This window comes from Meriones unguiculatus, chromosome 7 (genome assembly GCF_030254825.1).
Source record: "Meriones unguiculatus strain TT.TT164.6M chromosome 7, Bangor_MerUng_6.1, whole genome shotgun sequence".
NCBI lineage: Eukaryota > Metazoa > Chordata > Mammalia > Rodentia > Muridae > Meriones > Meriones unguiculatus.
The window spans coordinates 83,045,203-83,064,726 of NC_083355.1; the positions used below are offsets into that span (position 1 = coordinate 83,045,203).

Consider the following 19,524-nt stretch of genomic DNA (forward strand, 5'->3'; position numbering starts at 1 on the left):
AGAGATGGCAGCCCATTCCACCAGTCGCGTATCAGTGTCAGTCTCTGATTTTAGACGTTAAGAGCCTTGGCCAGATTAGGAGTACAGTACTCTCAGTAAAATTCTGAGTCCTCTCTAGCCCACGTCTCATGAAAATGAATATTTAAAGCAGAAATCTATGACTAAGTCATGCATCCTATCTATACGTGTGCTAATAATAAGCATTGCCCTTCGGGCTGTTACTGATATTAGGAGAGTGTGGAAGGCGTGCAGATGTTTTAAGAATTGAGTGATATATTAATAAATAAGTTTCAAGCTGATTTTACCATGAAAGGTAGTGATCGCCAGAGAGTTAACTTTCAAGTTAAGCTGTAGCCCTTTCCTGTGGGTCAGAACCTCTCAGCCTCTTCCACTCAAGATCCCTTTGTGCTCCAGAAGACTGTACTCGCCCTGGGTGTGCAGGAGTATAGAATGGGCACAGTATCAGATATTTACTGCTTAATCATACCATACATTTATTTTTAAAACAGTTCAATGAGGGTCAAAGAAATGGCTCAGTGGGTCAGAGTTCGTGCCGAGCAAGCATGGGCATCCGAGAGCCAGTCCCGACTACCAACATCAAGAAAGAGCCAGGTGTGCATGCACACACTTGTGACATTGGCTAGGAAGGAGAGATAGGAGGATAGCTGCGGCTGCTAGCTTCAGCTCAGCACCTAGTTCAGTAGGAGACCCTGCCTCAAGGGAATAAGAAGGAAGGGATAAAACAGGACACCCAACTCCTCTGATCTCTGCCTACGCATGTTCACACACACACACACACACACACACACACATGCACACCAAATCCATTGCTGTACATATAGTTTTACCACTAATAAGCCACGAAAGCAGTTTTGCACGCTGTTGAGATGGAGATCCCTGATTATTTTTACATAAAGAATTGCCTCTTGGGCTGAGCATTGAATGCTGCAGGAGGCAGAGCATCTTCACGTTTTCTAGAGCTTTGACTTTATCGTAGTCAGTGCTGAGGTCTGGGATGTAGTCATTTGGTGGAACATTCGATGAGTGTGCATAAAATCCCTGAGTTTGATCCCAATACTTCTTAAAACCTTCATGCCGGCACACACTGTAATTGCAGCACATGGGAGGTAAATACATCAGGACTTCAAGGCCCTTCTCAGCCACGGAATGAGTTCAAGGCCAACTTGGGCTGCCTAAGGCTCTGTTTTAAAAACAAAATAGAGCTTTAAGGAGAGAGGGCTTACAGGATAAAAGTGCTGGCTGTGTAAGCATGAGGCCATGAGTTTAAATCTTCAGCACCTTTTTTTTTTTTTTAAGGCATAGCTGTACATACCCTATAACCCCACATTGGGAGGCAGAGGTAGGCAGATCTGAGGATCAGGCAGCCTCGCTGAAATGGCTAGCTTTCACTGGGAAACCCTGTCTCAAGGCCTGTGCCTCTCAGAAACACTTTGCTGGAACCAGATCACCATCTCACCATCCCTGGGGTTCAGGACTGTAAAAAAAAAAAAGTAGGGTGGGGAGCATTACTTCATGGGACTCCTGAGGCCACTTGGAGCTCTCCTAAGGTTGTGCATAATTGTTCTTTCTGCCCCGCCCCCACCCCCACCCCCTCTGGATTCTTTCCAGGTTTAAAGAAAGGGCGGATTAGTCATCTAGCTTGCTCATTTCCTTGTGAGGTAAAGGTAGTAAGAAAGCAGAGCAGCTTAAAATCGTACCTGGCCTGCCAGAGGTGGCCAAATAAAAAATGTTGAGTAAGTTAAAAAAAAGACAGGTGATGAGTTAGTTATTACAGATTAACCAGTTAATATTAACAGATGATGTGAGGGAGCAGAAAAAGGAGGTTGCACAATCTTTGCCACTAAGGTACCTTCATACCCCCCCCCCAAAAAAAAAAAAGCCTTGGAAATAACTAATCATTTATTTATATAAGTAATCAGGCTGGAAGTTGATGTCTGACAATAATTCCCACAACTGTTTACCTTAACAAGGAACACCAAAGCCAGTGAAGAACGAAGGGCCAGGTGTCTACGAGGCTCAGGGAAAATGCTGAGCTTGAGAGAGGGCTCCCTTGAGAAGATAGGCCTTGAAGAAAAATATAAAAATGGGTGGATGAAGGAAGGAAGAAAATTGCTGCCCTGTTGATTTGTTGTGTTGTTGTTGTCTGAGGGTTTGGGGGTACTGAGATCAACTCAGGACCTCTCACACGCCAGGCAAATATCTAGCACTGAGAATACCAAAGCCCAAGAAATAGCATTTTACTGGGAAAGAACTAATACATGTAAAGTTGATAGGTAGTCAGAGAACTCCTCTGGGGTTGTATTTTTGAGGTAGGATGTGTGTCTCTGAGCAACTCCTGTTGGAAGCCTGTTGTTTGTCCCAGTGGTGCTTTATTAGATCGATGTTGACAAGTTTTCACACAGTCTTCAATGGAAAACGTTGCGATTCATGTTAATTGTAATTAACACAAAATGTGTGGAGACTAGTATTTGTACGAATCAGAGTGCACATCCGTATCCCTGAAGGGGCTTCTCTAGAAGGCTCAGTGTCCTCTGTGAGTATTCTTGGAGAGGGTAGGTCCTACAGTATCAGCAAGTCTGCTACGTTAACACCGTCCTTTTCCTCCACATGGAAACTAACAAACACGTAAGTGTTGGAATATTTTCATCTCCTCTACCTGGGAGAAAGTTTGCTCTTACGCTGGTAAGAAATGCAGCTATGTCAATACCCTAGAACACATATCACGCTTTATTTAAACGTCACACTGAAGCAGGCAGTTCTTGGCTGCACATTTGAGGGTCTCAAAAAGCAAAAGCCATTTTAGGGATTTTCCTGGGAAAAGGGAGAAAACGTTCTGTATTACCCCATGAAGTTCATTCCTTGACCCAAGCTGTTTTCAATAGAGAGTTTAGACGGATAAAGAAAAACCAAAACATAACCTTGCTACTTGGGAATATGTTACGATTGTGGGGCAGATCCCAGTATATTATTAGTTCTGCTGGCAGGAAGAGGACACTTTTCTGGTGTGTGTGTGTGTGTGTGTGTGTGTGTGTTGTTGTTGTTGTTGTTGTTGTTGTAGTTGGGTGTTTTGTTTCGTTTTGGTTTTGGTTTTTTTGTTTTGGGTCCTCTGTCTTCTGTTTGCTTGGGGTGCTCAGCAGTGTGGGCCTTACAACTGTAAGCACTAGCCCTTTCCCTGAAGTGTTTGGGACGCACACTGTCTCACCTGTCTCCCGGGGATTGCCACTCTCCGCCTCTGTGCCCGGGAATACTGTACCTGTGTACATGTAGATTGGCTGCTTGGAAACCTGTGCCACCGGGTCACGTGGCTGTTGCTATGAGTGTGAGAGTGCATTTTTCTTTTCCTTTCTTCCTCCTTTCTTCCTCCTCTCAGTCCTTATTTTGTTTCTTTTAACTGGGGGGAGCGAGGGGGTGGGTTACGGGGTTCCAGGTCTTTCCAAGCTCCCGTGTAAAAGCCTTGGGTTCCTGGCTTCTCGCTGCCGGATTATCTTTGGCTTCATTTTGGGGTGCCACACCTCCCACCGAGGCTGCACCTCTGGACTTTCCTCGCGCACAGGGAGCTTCCCAGGCCACCGTGGAGAGAGGTAGGCCTCAGCCTGCAGAAGTCCTCCATGCCTGCAAGACCCGGGTGGCCGAGCTGGAGCTGTGGCTGCAACAAGCCAACGTGGCGTTCGAGCCGGAAACCTTAGACACAGACATGCAGCAGGTGGTGGAAGAGGAGCTGGCTGGGTGCCAGGTAAGAGGCCAGGCAGGACCTCAGCCTTTGCCTAGTCACCAGTGTCCTGCCAGGATGGGGCAAATTGCCCTTAAAGCGGCAGGACAACTCTCCCACGGCTTCAGGCCTCACATTTATTTCGGCCTCAGCTCATGGTTTTGCCGGTGACTGTTTGTGTGATCAGCCCCTTTGAGAGGAACCCAAAACCAGCCCCCAGGGTCACACTGTCTGTGAACGTGGAACAGCTCCTTTCTCAACCTGATTTTTCTCCCCTGGTAGAGTAGGCTAGCTCGCAGAATTTTTGTCAGGATTTAATGAGATGAGCTCACAAGCGCCTGGTGTTTAACTGTGCCCGATATTTGCTACTGTTTTTTTTTTTTAATCAATAATCACAAGCCTGTGAATAAATAATTAGCTCATCAGGAAGAAACTAGACGTCATAACATGCAAGATTGCAGAGACCAGGTAATGCTCTGTGACCATGTTAGCAGGAGTGCCCTGAGCCTGGAGAAGACGAGGATGTCAGCTTCCTTGTCTGAAGTCACCTTTCTTCCCTGAGGAAGGCTTGGCAGCTCAGCCCAAAGGCGGGGCTCTCTGTCTCTCCAGGGAGGGGCTGTGTGGTTGCTGTCACAACAGCAAAGGCTTGCCGGCTGCTCATGGCGGCCTCTCCCCAAGATATGCCCGGCAGACCCACCTTAGCCTCCTGCCACAAGGAAAAAGATGTCCTCCTGTCTGTCTCAGTGCCTCTCAAGGCACTGGTCCTGCCACCAGAAGCTCTTCGTTCAAGAACCTGTCCTGTGGTTAAAGGGAGATGGGGTCCCTCCTTTCCTCTATCCAGAACTACCTGGAAGGGGAGGTCGCAGGAGTTGGGGCAGTCCCAATCGTCATTTCTAATAGCCTGTCCGCTCAGACACTGGCATTCTGGTCGGCCGCCCCAGTGATGAGGTTAAGCACGGCCACAGACCAGGGCTACGCTAAGTTGTACCCGAGGCGTCCCCAAGTTTGAACTCCAGCTCCTTAAGGCTGATACTGATTTGCTACCAACCAGGTAGACCTCGTGCCAGTGGCTTGGGCACTACCAGGAGGCCCATCCTCTTGCTGCTGTGCATTCACTTTGAAGAGTGAGCAACTATAGAACGACAAGGTGTGCCCACCAGGTGGCAGTAGCACCCAACAAGCTTGCTGTGGGCAGACTTGGCAGGAATATGCTTCTAAGGAACCAGGAAGTGCTTCCTAGAGGCTAAGGGTGGGGGGGGAGGGGCCATGGATTCCCAAGATGAGGAGTCGAGGGATGGGGTGGGGTCTTGCCATCTACATAATGGCTTAACACAATGGAGAACCTGGATGGGGCAGCAGAGGAGCCGGGCAGATCCTGGACAGTGCAGTTTTCAGGCTCTAAATGTGCTTCATTTGAACTATATTTAAATATTTAAACTGTATTTAAACCAAATATATAGAAATTTGGGTTTGGTAATGGTGGGCCTTGAACCTGCTGTGGGAAAATAAACTATACTTTAGTATAGTACAACAAGACTACTTTTCTCTCATTTATATGACAATGTGATTTCGTACTGAAACATGAAAGGCCCTCCAGCTGTGAAAAATGGTAAGTTTATGGTGGAAAGTGGCCAGAGGACAAACAGATCAGTTAAGAAAACAACGTATTTGAGCCAGGCGTAGTAGCATACCTCTGTCATCCCAGCACCCAAGGGAGCAGAGGCTGGCGGATCTCTGTGAGCTTGAGGCCAGCCTGGTCTATAAAGTAGTGAATCCAGGACAGCCAAGGCTTCACAGAGGAAGAAACCCTGTCTCAAACAAACAAACAAACAAAACACCAAAAAAAAAAAAAAGAGGAAAAGAAAGAAAACAATCTATTTGATAAATTAATGCTCAAGGCGTTAAACTTTGATTATTAAAAATCTATGAATGGGGGAGGGGCGGGGTGGATGATGATGATGGGGACAGAACAGACCTCTGGCTCAGTTGGTAGAATGCTTGCTCTGCATGCACACAGAGCCCTGCTGTTGGTTCTGAGCACCATGAAGTGGGTGTGGCATGCACCTGTGATCTCAGCAATTGGGAGCAGAGGCAGGAAGATCAGGAGTTCATGGCCGTCCTTGGCTACATAGTGAATTTGTGGCCAGCCTGGGCTACATGAGACCCTGTCTCAAAGCAAACACACAAAATATGTGAATTAAAACGCAATTTTGTTATTCTGTTTTTTAATAATTGTAACAGTTATAACACCCTGACAGAATTAGAAGAAAAAAAAAAACAACTGATCCTCTCATATTTGGTAGTTTTATCTATTTGAATCAACATTTTGGAAAGTCACTTGGGAATAATAAAATGTTCTTTTCCTTTGACCTAATAATGCCTTTGAAAACAAAACAACAAACAAACAAACCAAAAAACTGGGGTCTCACCATATAGCCTAGGCTGATCTGGAACTTGTTTTGTAGAGCAGGATAGCCTGGAACTCATAGAGATCTGCCTGCCTCTACCTCTCAAGTACTGACTCAGAAAAGAAACAAGAAGGAAAGAAAGAAAGAAAGAAAGAAAGAAAGAAAGAAAGAAAGAAAGAAAGAAAGAAAGAAAGAGAAAGAAAGAAAGAAAGGGAGAGAGAGAGGGAAGGAGAGAGCAAGAGAGAGAGAGAAAGGAAGAAAGAAAGAAAGAAAGAAAGAAAGAAAGAAAGAAAGAAAGAAAGAAAGAAAGGGAGAGAGAGAGAGGGAAGGAGAGAGCAAGAGAGAGAGAGAGAAAGAAAGAAAGAAAGAAAGAAAGAAAGAAAGAAAGAAAGAAAGAAAAAGAAAGAAGAACAAGAAGAAAGGAAGGAACAAAAGTTAAAAAAAAATTTTAAAGAAAGAAAATACTTGCTGGCCCTCATAGCTCAACCTTTGATTCCAGTACTGAAAGGCAGAGGCAGATCTAAGGGGCTGAAGAACTGGTTCAACAGTTAAGAGCACTAGCTGCTCTTCCAGAGGACCCAGGTTCGATTCCCAGCACCCACACGGTGGCTCACAATTGTCTGTAACTCTAGTCCCAAGCGATCTGCCGCCGTCTTCTGGCCTCTTAGGGCACTGTACATGTCTGTGCACACATGGTACACAGACATCCAGACGAGCAAAACATCCATATACATAATAAGTAACAATAAAACTTGAAAGAAATCTTTAAGGCCATAACAAAACTAAGACAGCTGAGGATGTGGGACCAGCCTAAGCAAAGCAGTAACAAGGAGGAGGGTAAGCGAGTCAGAGAGAGCAGTTTGTGGCTTTTGAGACAGTCACTGGGAAGCATCAGCTTGTAGACATAGAATATTTGCATAAAGCTGCTACGTGGCTAGGTGAGCCGGCGTGAAGTTGAGATTCCCTTTGTGAACAGCCACCGCCAACGCTAGGAGTGTAAGTACGTACTGCTGAGGATCAGAAGAGCTCATGGGGATACAATCAATAGTTTCCTGGGATAAAGGCATCACAAGATACACTACTGGAAAATCTATTTGGAAGCCAAGTGTTTCTTTAACTGAACTTGGTTTTAGTTCCAGGTTGAATTTTGTGCCACTGGTCTTGGTTGGAATGTGGGCTGTGCATAGGGCTACTGACCCTGTGCCCAGGCAGCTGGCATGGGTGCAGGGGCCCCTGAGCTTTGAGAGAGTGCAGCAGTAAGTGGAGGAGGCACGCAAAGAGCCTGACTTACTGGGAATTGCGCTTTCTGAAGCTGATTCGTTTTTAGACTCTTGCAGATTGGCAGGTGGTATCAGTCACTAAGCATCTTAAGTTCCAAATTACTCCTGTGTTCTTCTGATCCCTTGGAGGCTGCAGAGAGATTAAGAAATGAGCAAAGTGAGGGGAGATATTCAGTGCTTCACTTAATCCTGTGCTTGAATACGCTACAGGATTTTAAGTCATTAAACACAAAGCACATTGACTGAGGCAAAAATACACATAGTTGATGGATTCCTCACAATGAACCTAGAAGGTAAATTTTGTCCTTATCTCCACTTTAAAGACTACTCGAGGCACACACATAGGGTTCCTGAGGGAACATGGCTACAATGTGGGAAGACTGGAATCCAAACCCGGATAGATGAGGTAGCAACTGTGGTATTAATCAGCGGTGTCTTAGTCTCGGGGGGGCGGGGGGGGTATTGCTTCGACAAAATTTATTTGGCTTCCACTTCCACATTGCTGTTCATCACTGAAGGAAGTCAGGACAGGAACTCAAGCAGGGCTGGAACATAGAGGCAGGAGCTGATGCAGAGGCCATGGAGGGGTGCTGCTTACTGGCCTGCTTTGCGTGGCTTGCTTGGCCTACCTATTTTTAGAACCCAGGACCATCAGCCCAGGCACGGCACCACCCACGGTAGGCTGGGCCTTCTCCCATTGGTCGCTAATTGAGAAAGTGCCTTACAGCTGGATCTCAGGGAGGCATTGTCTCAGCTGAGGCTCCTTCCTCTCTGAGGACTCTAGCGTGGGCCAAGCTGACACACAAAACCAGCCAGTACCAGCAGGAACCATTGGGCATGCTCCGTAGTGTTTTCTGAAGTGTTTACAGGGTTGCTTACTGTAACATCTGCAGTGGTTTAGCTGCACCCCTGCCCTGCATTAGGGATGGGTAGCTCAGTGGTAAGCAGCATGCTTTGGATGCTCGTGCCGCCACTTGAATCCTACCCCACCCCCTAAAACCCGCTGTAGATAATTCGGTGATGTTTTCTCCTAGGCTATGCTGACAGAGATTGAGCACAAGGTCGCCTCTCTGTTAGAGACTTGCAAAGACCAGGGCCTGGGCGACTGTGGGGCCACTCAGCAGGAGGCCGAAGCCCTTTCCTGGAAACTCAAGACTGTGAAGGGCAACTTGGAAAAGGTCCAGATGATGCTTCAGGAGAAGTACAGCGAGGACCAGGTAGGCACGGAGCTGTGTGGACATGCCAGAGCCTTTCTGCAGTGCTCTGGGTGGAGGTGTCAAAGTGGCTGCCGAGATGCTGCCCTCACTAGAGAGTCATAGAACGCTAAGATGAGAGGAGGAGACGAGGGGGCTTCTGGGAGTGCACTTGCATTTCCCTGCACAGGTTTCTGGCTGGTGATGGTGGCAGGTTGGCCTGGGTGGATTCGATGAGGCTGAGGATCTCTTGCTCATGAGCTCTGGTGGTATAAAGGCTCTTTCATGGGGAAGGGTGTATTTTAAAGAAATTGAGGGGGAACTAGCAATATGTTTTAGGGGTAAAAGAGCTTGCCCTGGAATCCGGATAACTTTAACCCCCTGAGCCCATGGGAGAAGGAGAGAATCAATTCCTACGAGTTGCCAACCGATTTCCACAGGTTCGCCACAGCGTGCGCACACAAACACACAGATAATAACAAATAGAGAACTTAACAAAATAGAGAAATTTTGTGGCCCTAATTGGCTAGAAAATGAGATCATCATAGAAAATATACAAATAGATAGGTAAATAATGTTAAAATTTTATATCAGGACTGTGGCTAGATCAAGAGTGCTTTCCCAAACATGCGTGAAGACCTGGCTTCATTCCCCCACAGCAGGCTATCCCAGCATTTGGGAGGTAGAGGCAGGAGGATCAAAAATATAAGGACATCCTTGGCAGTATATCAGGTTAGAGATAACCGTTTTGCTTTTTTTAAAAAAATAAATTAATTAAATAAAATAAATTGGTAGCACACTTCTTTATTTCAGACTAAGGAGGCAAGACGGATCTATCTCTCTGAGTTCAAGGCTAGCCCGGTCTATATAGCATGTTCCAGGCCAGCAAAGGCTAGGTAGTAAAACCTTATCTTCATATATTTTGGATAACAGCCCTCTGTCAGATGTAAAGGTGGTGAAGATCTTTTCCCATTCTGTAGGCTTTAGTTCTGCCCTTTTGTCTGTGTCCTTCACCTTACAGGAGCTTTTCAGTTTCATGAGGTCCCATTTATTGATTGTGGAGTTTAGAGCCTGAGCTGTTGGTGTTCTGTTCAGAAAATTGCCTCCTATGCCAATTATTTCAAGGCTATTTCCTATTTTCTCTTCTATAAATTTAGTATATCCGGCTTTATGTTGAGGTTTTGGACTTGAGTGTTGTGCAGGGTGATAAATATGGATTTATTTGTATTCTTCTACATGCAGTCATCCAGTTAGACTAGTACCATTTGTTGAAGATGCTTTCTTTTTTCTATCATACAGTTTGGCTTCTTTATCAAAAAGCAAGTGTCCATATGCGTGTTTGTTTACTTCTGGATCTTCAGTTTGATGCCATTGAATCAATCTGTCTGTTTTTCTACCAATACCATGTGGTTTTTATTACTATTTACTCTGTAGTATAGGTTGAAATAAGGGATGGTAATACCTCTAAAGATTCTCTTATTGTCTGGATTTTTGGGTTGTTTGTTTGTTTGTTTGTTTGTTTTCCATATGAAGTTGAGTATTGTTCTTTCAAGGTTTGTAAAGTGTGTTGGAATTTTGATGGGAATTGTTTTGAATCTGTAGATTTCTTTTGGCAAGATGGCCATTTTTACTATGTTAATCCTACCGATCCATGAGCATAGGAGATCTTTCCATCTTTTGATATCTTTTTCTGTTTCTTTCTTCAAAGATTTGATGTTCTTGTCATACAGCCTTTCACTTGCTTGGTTAGAGTTACACCAAGATATTTCATATTATTTATGGCCGTTTTGTAGGGTATTGTTTCCCTAATTGCTTTCTCATCCCATTTATCATTTGTATATAGGAGGACTACTGATTTTTTTTTTTTTTTTAGTTAATTTTGTATTCAGCCACTTTGCTGAAGCTGTTTATCAGCTATAGAAGTTCTCTGATAGAATTTTGGGGGTCACTTATGTATACTAGCATATCATCTGCTAATAGCAATACTTTGACTTCTTCCTTTTCAATTTGTATCCCCTTGATCACCTTTAGTTGTTTTATTGCTCTAGCTAAAACTTCAAGCATTATAAGATCAGGTTTATAACAGATATGGTTAGAGTATACAGCTTTGTCTTGTCCCTGGAATTGCTTTAAGTTTCTCTTCGTTTAATTTGATGTTGGCTATTGGTTTGGCCATATATTAACTTTTTTGTGTTTAGGCATGTGTCTTCTATCCCTGATCTCTCCAAGACTTTTATCATGAAGGTGTGTTGTATTTTGTCAAAGGCTTTTTCAGCTTCTAATGAAATGGCCATGTGGTTTCATTTTTTCAGTTTGTTTATATGGTGGATTACATTGATGGATTTTCATATGTTGAACCATCGCTGCTGCTTGGGGTTGAAGCCTACTTGATCATGGTGGATGATGTTTTTGATGTGTTCTTGGATTCAGTTTGTGAGTATTTTGTTGAGTACTTTTGAGCAGTGTTTATAACAGAGATTCGTCTGCAATTCTTTTTCTTGGATGAGTTTCTGTGTGGGTTTAGGTATCAGGGTGACTATGGTCTCATAAAATGAATTTGGCAGTATTCCTTCTGCCTCATTTTGTGGAATAATTTGAGGAGTGTTGCTATTAGCTCTTCTTTGAAAGTCTTGTAGAAATCTTTAAAATTCTGCACTAAAACCATCTGGCTCAGGGCTTTTTTTTTTTTTTTTTTTTTTGTTGGGAGGCTTTTAATGACTGCTTCTATTTCCTTAGGGGTTATAGGTATATTTAGATTGTTTACCTGATCTTGATTTAGTTTTGGTAAGTGGTAGCTGTCAAGAAAATTATCCATTTTGTTTAGATTTTCCAGTTTTGTGGAGTACAGGGTTTCGAATTAAGACCTAATGATTTTTGGATTTCCACAGTGTCTGTTGTTATGCCGCCATTTTCATTTCTGATTTTGTTAATTTGGATATTATCTCTCAGCCTTTTAGTTGGTTCGTTGACATTTGAGATATTAATGATTGTTGGTTCCTGTTATTTTGATGTTCGTGGTGTTTGTGTGTGTGTGTGTGTGTATGTATGTGTTGTGTTTCTCTCTTTTTTTTCTGGTGTGGAATTATTTATATCCTGTGTTTTCTTAGGTGTGGTTAACCTTTTTGTGTTGGAGTTTTCCTTCTAGTATCTTCTGTAGGGCTGGGTTAGTGGATAGATATTGTTTAAATTTGTTGGTTTTTTTTTTTCATGGAATATCATATTTTCTCCCTCTATGATGATTGGAAGTTTTGCTGGGTATAGTAGTCTGGGTTGACTTCTGTAGTCTCTTAGCCCAGGCTCTTCTGGCTTATTTAGAGTCTCTGTTGAGAAGTCAAGTGTAATTCTGATTGGTCTGCCTTATTTTACTTGTCTTTCTTTTTTCCCTTCACGAAAACTTTTCAGATTTAACATTTTCTTTGACCAATCTATCACTTTCTTCTATCGTTTCTTCTCTCTTCCATCTCTTGTATTCTGTTGGTGATGCTTGCACCTGTAGTTCTTGATCTTTTACCCAGGTTTATCATCGCTAGGATCCACTGTGTGTGTGTGTGTGTGTGTGTGTGTGTGTGTTTCCTTCTGTTTTCATTTTCAGGTGTTAAGCAGTTTTATTAATTTCCTTCACCTGCTTGATTGTATTTTCCTTATTTCTTTAAGGGATTTGCTCGTTTCTTCTTTTAAATCCTCTGCCATCTTCATAAGATTGGACTGAAGATTATTTTCTTGTGCTTCAGCTGTGTTAGGATATCCAGGGCTTGTTGTAGGAGGATAGCTGGGCTCTGGTGATGCCATATTACCCTGGCTGTTTTGACTGTTTTCTTATGCTGTCCTTTAGCTATCTGGTTCTGCATTGTTATAAGTTTAGATGCTGATTTCTGAGTTTATCTTTGTTGGATGGATGTCTCCCCCACCCTCATTGGTTTCTGTTTCCTGTCTATCCTCTGGCCTGAGTGTCCTGGGTTTCTGGTGACTGGTGAGTCCTCAGGTCCAGCAGGGTGTCTGCCTGGGATTTTTGTGGCCTGTGTGGCCTCTGGGGGTTGGGTGCTAACTTTGCCTCTGGGGTCCCTGGTGCTGGCGGGTGTTAGAAAAGCAGGCAGAATTGTGGTTATAAAATGGAATCCAAGGGATGGGATGTGTTTAAGGCTGTTGGGGGTGTTTTAAGGGGATACAGCCGGCAAGGGCTTGGGATAGGCTCTCAGTGTCCCTGGTACCAGCAGGTCTCTAAGAAAGCAAGAAGAGTTGTGGGGCAGGAAATGGAGCATAGGATATGGGGTGAGGTTCACCGCTGTTGGGTGTGCATTCAGGGGAGTTAGCAGCAAGGGCTAGGGCACAGGGGGCAGGTTTACCTGGTGTTCCTGTTGCTGCCAGGCCACAGGGAAAGCAGGCAGAGTTGTGGCGTGGGAAATGGAGAACAGGGTATAGGGTGCAGTTCACACCTCTCTTTTTGTTCTGTTTGTTTACTTTGTTCCTTAAAAAAAAAAAGATAATACATTTCCTGACTTAAAAATCCACTGGACAAGGGCTGGAGAGATGGTTCAGAGGTCAAGAACACTGGCTGTTCTTCGAAAGGTCCTGATTCAATTCCCAGCAACCACACGGTGGCTCACAACCATCTATAGTGAGATCTGGTGCCCTCTTTGGTGCACAGGCACACATGTAGGTAGAATGCTGTATAACCAATAAATAAATCCTAAAAAAAACCAATTCACTGGACCTATTAGACATTGAAAATGAGATTATAGAAGATAATCATTCCACTAGATGCAGTAGCTCTTGAAATTGATATGAAGTAAGTACATTAAGTTATGGTAATCAGCCAGTGGTGATGGTGCATGGCAGTAGTGGGAGGCAGAGGCAGGTTCATCTCTGAGTTTGAGGCCCGCCTGGTCTACAGAGAGAGAGTTCCCAGACAGGCAGAGCTATACAGTAAAACCCTATCTCAGAAAAACAAAACAAAAACCCCAAACAAAGAAAAAAAGGGTAAATAATAGCACTGCCGTCTGCTTTGTTCTGTTGCTCTGTTGGTAGCTGAGATCCATGTGGGTCTTCTTAAATAATTACTCTGCCATAATGGGACATTCTGGTTGGTTTGTCTTTCAGCATTTCACCGCTCTCAAGAAACTGTCAGAGCCCCTCACTGCCCTCCAGCCAGTTAGCCTTTCTGAGCTGGAGTCCGTCACAACTGAAAGGCCACAGTTTAGCAGACAGAAAGACCTTCCCCAGCCACAGGTAATTCCTCCCCTCTCACTTGTCAGAACTGGAGCCAAACTTTCTAGGTGTTGTCTTTGGACTAAAGACTGAGCTGCCACTGGAGGGCGCTGTAGCTACAGCCCTGCTTTGCCAGCTGTCCCAAAGCATGTTCGTTGGTAATTTTTCCATGTGCGTCCAATATAGTTTAAATAACACGTGGCTGTCAGGTGACTGTTTTATGTTTTTGTTGTTCATTGTGTCTCTGGGTTTGTTTGTTTGTTTGCTTGTTTGCAGTGCTGGGGATAGAATCCAGGAGCTAGCATATGGGAGCCAAGAGCTCCACCATATGAGCCACAGCCATAGCTTTTAACTGGGTTTTGGGGAAATAGATGGTAACAAAATAAGCAAGCAAAAAAGAAAAGTGGCAGTGACTTGAGTAGTGGTGTAAAACCAGATGATTTCAGCAGAAGACGTTTTAGACGGCTAACTGAAAAAAAAAATGGATTGGTGAAACCATTTAAATTGTATTCATTTACAGGTTCTGGAGTTAAAACCATTGGAACAGAAAGATTTAATCAAGTTCACAGAATTTAATGCTAAGAAACCATGGCTGCAGCGTTGCCAAGAGGATAAAGTTGCAAATCAGCTGTCAGCTTCGAGGTAAAGCATTTTAAAAATTCTCTTTATTATTTTAAGCGTGTGGATGTTTGGCCCGTATGTGTGTCTGTGCACCATTGCGTGTCTGGTGCCTTAAGTGGCCAGAAGACAGTGTTGTATCGCCTGGAACTAGAGTTAAAGACAACTGTGAACCAAAATGTGGCTGCTCGGAACTCAACCTGGGTCCAGTGGAAGAGCAGCCAGTGTTCTTAACCTCTGAGCCAACTCTCCAGCCCTCCCAGGCCCCATTTGGATATTTATTATTGGGAGAATTGTTTATTTTAAAATCCTGCATGATACATTGTCTAAATGTAATGTGTGATTGTTATTCTGTCAGTTCTTTTCATCATTTTTTTTTCCTCCCCAAAGCAGCAAGGCCCCTAGTCCTGGAAATGCAGCTCCAGATACAGCCTTGCCACGCCAGGGCCAGAGTGGAGATAAATGGCAGTATCTTCACCACGAACTAGCCTCAAGACCAAATCCCCCTGTGCCTCAGCTCGTGGAGCCCCAGGTCTGTGTGCATCTGTGTCTCGGGAACCCGGCGAGGCTGGTCCAGAAACCTTGTGGGAACCTCATGGTTTCTTCCCCTGGCCCATCCCTGCCCTCGAGCTCCAGCAGCGCCCACTTCTCTAGTCATAGCACCCATTTGCTTATCTGACTGGGCATTAGTTAGTGCATTCCTAGGACAGAACATCAAAAGGGAGGACGGAAGACTTTAGCTCACCGTTTCAGAAGGTCATCTGTGAAGGGGAAGGTATGGCAGCTGGGGCAGCTCCCTCTACAGTGGCAAGTGTTTATGACATGGCTTGTTCATGTCTTGATGGATCAGGAAGATGGGAGAGTGGGGCAGAACAGAGCCATGCTGTTACCTTCAAAGCCCACCCCCAGTGGCTCACATCCACCAGAAAGACCTCGTATGTCAAAGGTCACCTTCCACAGCAAAACCAGCGGTTCACAGGGGCCCCCCACATTGACACTGTGATGGCCTGTGTTTGATCCCCGTTAGAAGGTCAGAGAAGAAAGTCCGAGTCTGCTTGGTTCACATTTGAATACCTAGCGGAGTGCCTGTGGCATCATGGAGTCTTGATTTACCATCTGTTGAATGAATAACTTGTACTTTCAAGAGCACCTTAAAAACTGTAAGATGGTGTATACATGTCACTCACTCATCAGATGACTCTGTAGAAGCTACCACATGCCCGCCTGTGCCAGGGCATCTGTCAGCTCACGTTCCCTCCAGCACATATCACTGCCCATAGGTTTTGTTTGGCTGAGATCTCTCTCTAAACACCAACATGTTCTAGCAGTGTAGCATGTACATAGATGGCTTGGGCAAAAGGTCCCCAATGGTGTTGATATTCGCTTACAGTCCATTTCATTTTCCCTAAGTTCTCTGATATACACCTTCCAACTTGACGGCCCCTCCCCCTCCCAACATATATATACATCCCACTGATTCTTTTGTTTGGCTTTGGTTTTGTTTTTTGAGACAGGGGTTTCTCTGTGTAGTCCTGGCTGTCCTGGAACTCGTTCTGTAGTCCAGGCTGGCCTCGAACTCAGGGAGTGCTGGAATTAGAGGTGTGTGACCACCACTGCCCCGCTAGCTCGCTGATCCTTATTTCTGATGCTCACATATTTATGGATATAGGCCCATTCAGTGGAGCAGGAGGTCTGACGGGCTTTTCCTCATCCACTTTGGCACATCCATTGGTGTTATAAAATATTTTTTTCAATTTGAGAAATTTACTCGACTTCAGTCTTCCTTCTGAAATATGTTTTTTCCCCCAGTGCTTACTTGCCTTTTCAATAACAAATCAAATGTGGATCTAGCCCTAATTGTGATTTGTTTTGTTTTTTGAGGGGTGGGGTGGGATGGGGTTCAAGACAGGGTTTCTCTGTGTAACCCTGGCTGTCCTGGAGCTTGTCTGTAGACCAGGCTGGCCTCAAACTCAGAGATCCGCCTGCCTCTGCCTCCCAAGTACTGGAATTAGAGCCGTGCACCACCACTGTCCAGCTTTTTCCTAAATGTGATTTATATCTCATTCTAAGAGTTGGCTATGCAAGGGGCCAGCTAGTAAATGAACTAGTACATGGTAAACAGACTAGTTAAAACCTGGCTAAGTTTGTGATTTGAATAGCTCTCCTATGAAATTCAGGATTAAAGCTGAGAACAAAGTTCAGAGCTTGAGCGCTTGCCTCGCATGCAGAAGACCCCCTAGACCTGCCAAAGTAATCAGTAAACATGCACACCTATCCAGACGTCTATAAATTAGTGGCTTTCTTAATTTCTTTATTTGTGTTTTCTCCCACTATTTAATATCTAAATGGATCTTTGCTTGCTTCGTTAGTAGTGATGGGACACAGAGCTTCCTGGCTTGGAAGACTGCATGCCCGGGCATTCTTACCTGCGTGCCTTTGCTTCAGCAGCATCTCAGGCTGCCAGCAATTAGGTTTCTCTTTTTCATCTAGGTGGCCACAGTGACGAGCACTCTGCCCAGTGTGAGTGTGTATAACTTCAGGGGCCCTACAGCCGACGAGCTGCAGACTTACACCGCCCAGCTAGAAGATCTACGGCAAGACGCAAAGGACATTCAGACACGGGTAAGAAATTACGTACCGTGTGTTTTCCTCATTGCAATAACATTCGGAGAAAAGAACGATAGGATATCATCATTGCACACTGGTTATAATTTCCATTACAGAACAAATGATGCCGTCATCGTGGAATGAGTCTGAGGGTCAGAAATGGGTTTTTTTCATTCTCAATTGCCAGCTTCGTTTGTGTGGTGCTGGGAATTGAACCCAGGACTTCACATGCTCTAGGCAAATGCTGTCTCACTGGGCTCCACTCCCAGCCCTTTGCCAGCTCTGGTGAATTTGGCAGTGGCTACCTAAAGAACTACATTCAAAGACTTCTGATTCGGGCCCGGGATCAACGAGGGGCGTGTGAGACGGGATGGTGATTGATTAATGATGTCTACAGAGTGCCCTGGGATGGGAAGGAAAGGGAAGGAACATAGGCAACCTGAGTCAGTTCATGCTGAGTGGTGTGCCGGGGACGTTAGGTATCCATTAGCTAAGACACGAAAACGAAGCGCACGTGAGGCTGAGTGGAAGCAGGCTGGTTAAACAGTGTAATGACTCGGGGGCCATGCCAGACCCCCAAAACATGTGCAGCTGGTTAGGAACTCAAGGCAAAGAAGGGATGGTTCCAGCAGCTCATGCTCTCCGGCTTACAGCACAAGGCAGCTCAGCCCCAGAGGCCCCGTTGGAAATGTACCTATCAGAGCGGCCTCAGCTTTCAGTCAGCCTGCACAGGTGACAGCTTGAACGTAACAAGGCCCTGCCTCAAAACTGTGGAGGTGGGCAGCAGGAGGAGGGTGTCTGCAGGTTCACCTAGATGGCATGCTAAGGAAAGCCCTCACCCAGCAGTCTCCCTGTTAATTCCATTCCATATTCATTTGCCTCACATTCTTAAGCTTGTTTTTCTCAACGTCGAAAAAGAAATCTTTTAGTTTTTGTTTTTTTTTTTTGTTTTTTTTTTTTTATTCTACAGCATAATTCACAGAATGAGTAGACTCGTTTACCAGTTACTAAAACACTGGTTAATCAGTCGTCCAGTGAACATTAGTTAAAACAGTTTATCCTGAGCTTTTCAGGAAGTGAGCCTGGAGAGGTGGTAGGTCAGTGGTTCAGAGCGCTGCTCTTGGGTCAAGGACACAACGAGAAAACAGCCCACAGAATCAACTAAACAGGGCTCACAGACACAGAGCGACAGTCAGGGAGCCAGCATGAGTCTGACCTAAGTCCTCCGCATAGAGGTTATGTTATGGTCGTGTCGTTTGGTGTTCTTGTGGGACTCCTGAAGAGAAATGGAGGAGTGGATCTGGCGGGGAAGGTAGGTGGGAGGAAGGGCTGGGAGAAAAGAAGAGAGGGGAAACTTCAGTCAAGATGTAATGTATGAATTTTTAAAAATAATAACCGTTTTCTAATGAACATTGTCCCATGTGGGGGAGGGGAGGGAAGGGTACCGCTTTTTCAGAGGACTGACGATCAGTTCTCAGCTGCCATTACCAGGTGCCTTACAACCTCCTGTAACCGCAGGATCAGACAGAGGATCAGATGCTTCCGGCTTCCGGGGGAGCCTGCATTCCCGTGCACAGACCCCCACACAGTCACATACATATAATCAAAGTACTGAAAACAGTCCTCTTTTTAAAGTATACTGTAAATTGCACACTCTGATGGCATTGTGGAAAACACGGCAAGGGACCTAACAATTTCTTTTTTCCCTTGACTTAGGGAAGTATGACAGAAGAAACATACATCAATTTGGATAGAAGATTATTTGAACTCTTCCTGAGCCTCAGCCGGTGCCTGGGCAGTGTGGAGGAGCTGCTGCAGAGACCCGGGCTGCTCAGGGAGGATGCGTCTGCCCAGCAGGTGCTGTTCGAGGTACTGCGCGCCTAGCACGCCCAAGTCCCATCTTTCTGCAGTTGCTCACCAGGCCGGAGCTCATTGCCTGTCTTCCTTTCTCTCCATCTTGCAGAAACTGGCTCTAGAGCTGAAGAAACTTTATTTAGCCCTGGGCGACAAGAAGGATGATCTTCTGAAAGCTGTGACTTGGCCTGGCAAGGACGCCACGTTGCTACCTGAGTGTTTGAACGCTCTGGAAGTCAGCCTGGAGAGTGCCCAGGCAAGAGCTGCTTGGAGAAGCTCATCCCTGAAGGCTGGCCTTGACCACAGCCGCAGCTATCAGGTATGGCTCTGAGCACTGACTTGGATGGACCGTCGTTGCCATTAGTTCTTATAGGAAGAAGTGCTGAGGCCCGCCTTTGCTTTTGGTGGAGAGACCGCTTGGAAATGAGGCCTCCTTCCAAAACTGTAGGTGTGATGATGATCTAACATGATGTTTCTTTTCTTGTACCACATTTGCTACTTAGGGATTGTCATGGAGAGGAGTTTTATTTAACTTTCTAGGCCAGAGAGAAAAGTTACTGTTTTTTGACAATCCCATGATAATCCAGGGCCTGGGTAGGGTCTTGAGGCGGACTAGCTAGATAGCTGCT

General features: G+C 45.1%; 1 protein-coding gene across 3 annotated transcripts in view; it reads left to right on the forward strand.

Annotated features, from left to right (window-relative positions):
• Positions 1 to 19,524, forward strand: part of Syne2 (spectrin repeat containing nuclear envelope protein 2) — a 302,588-nt gene that overhangs the window by 196,052 nt on the left and 87,012 nt on the right. For 2 of the 3 annotated variants that reach the window (XM_060387664.1, XM_060387667.1), the window contains exons 66-73: positions 3,575 to 3,754; positions 8,453 to 8,635; positions 13,709 to 13,837; positions 14,337 to 14,458; positions 14,825 to 14,966; positions 16,925 to 17,056; positions 18,758 to 18,910; positions 19,005 to 19,214. In XM_060387664.1, the coding sequence (XP_060243647.1) occupies positions 3,575 to 3,754; positions 8,453 to 8,635; positions 13,709 to 13,837; positions 14,337 to 14,458; positions 14,825 to 14,966; positions 16,925 to 17,056; positions 18,758 to 18,910; positions 19,005 to 19,214 (1,251 nt within the window). The remainder of the gene's footprint in view (positions 1 to 3,574; positions 3,755 to 8,452; positions 8,636 to 13,708; positions 13,838 to 14,336; positions 14,459 to 14,824; positions 14,967 to 16,924; positions 17,057 to 18,757; positions 18,911 to 19,004; positions 19,215 to 19,524) is intronic. The other variant, XM_060387666.1, reaches the window with a different exon arrangement.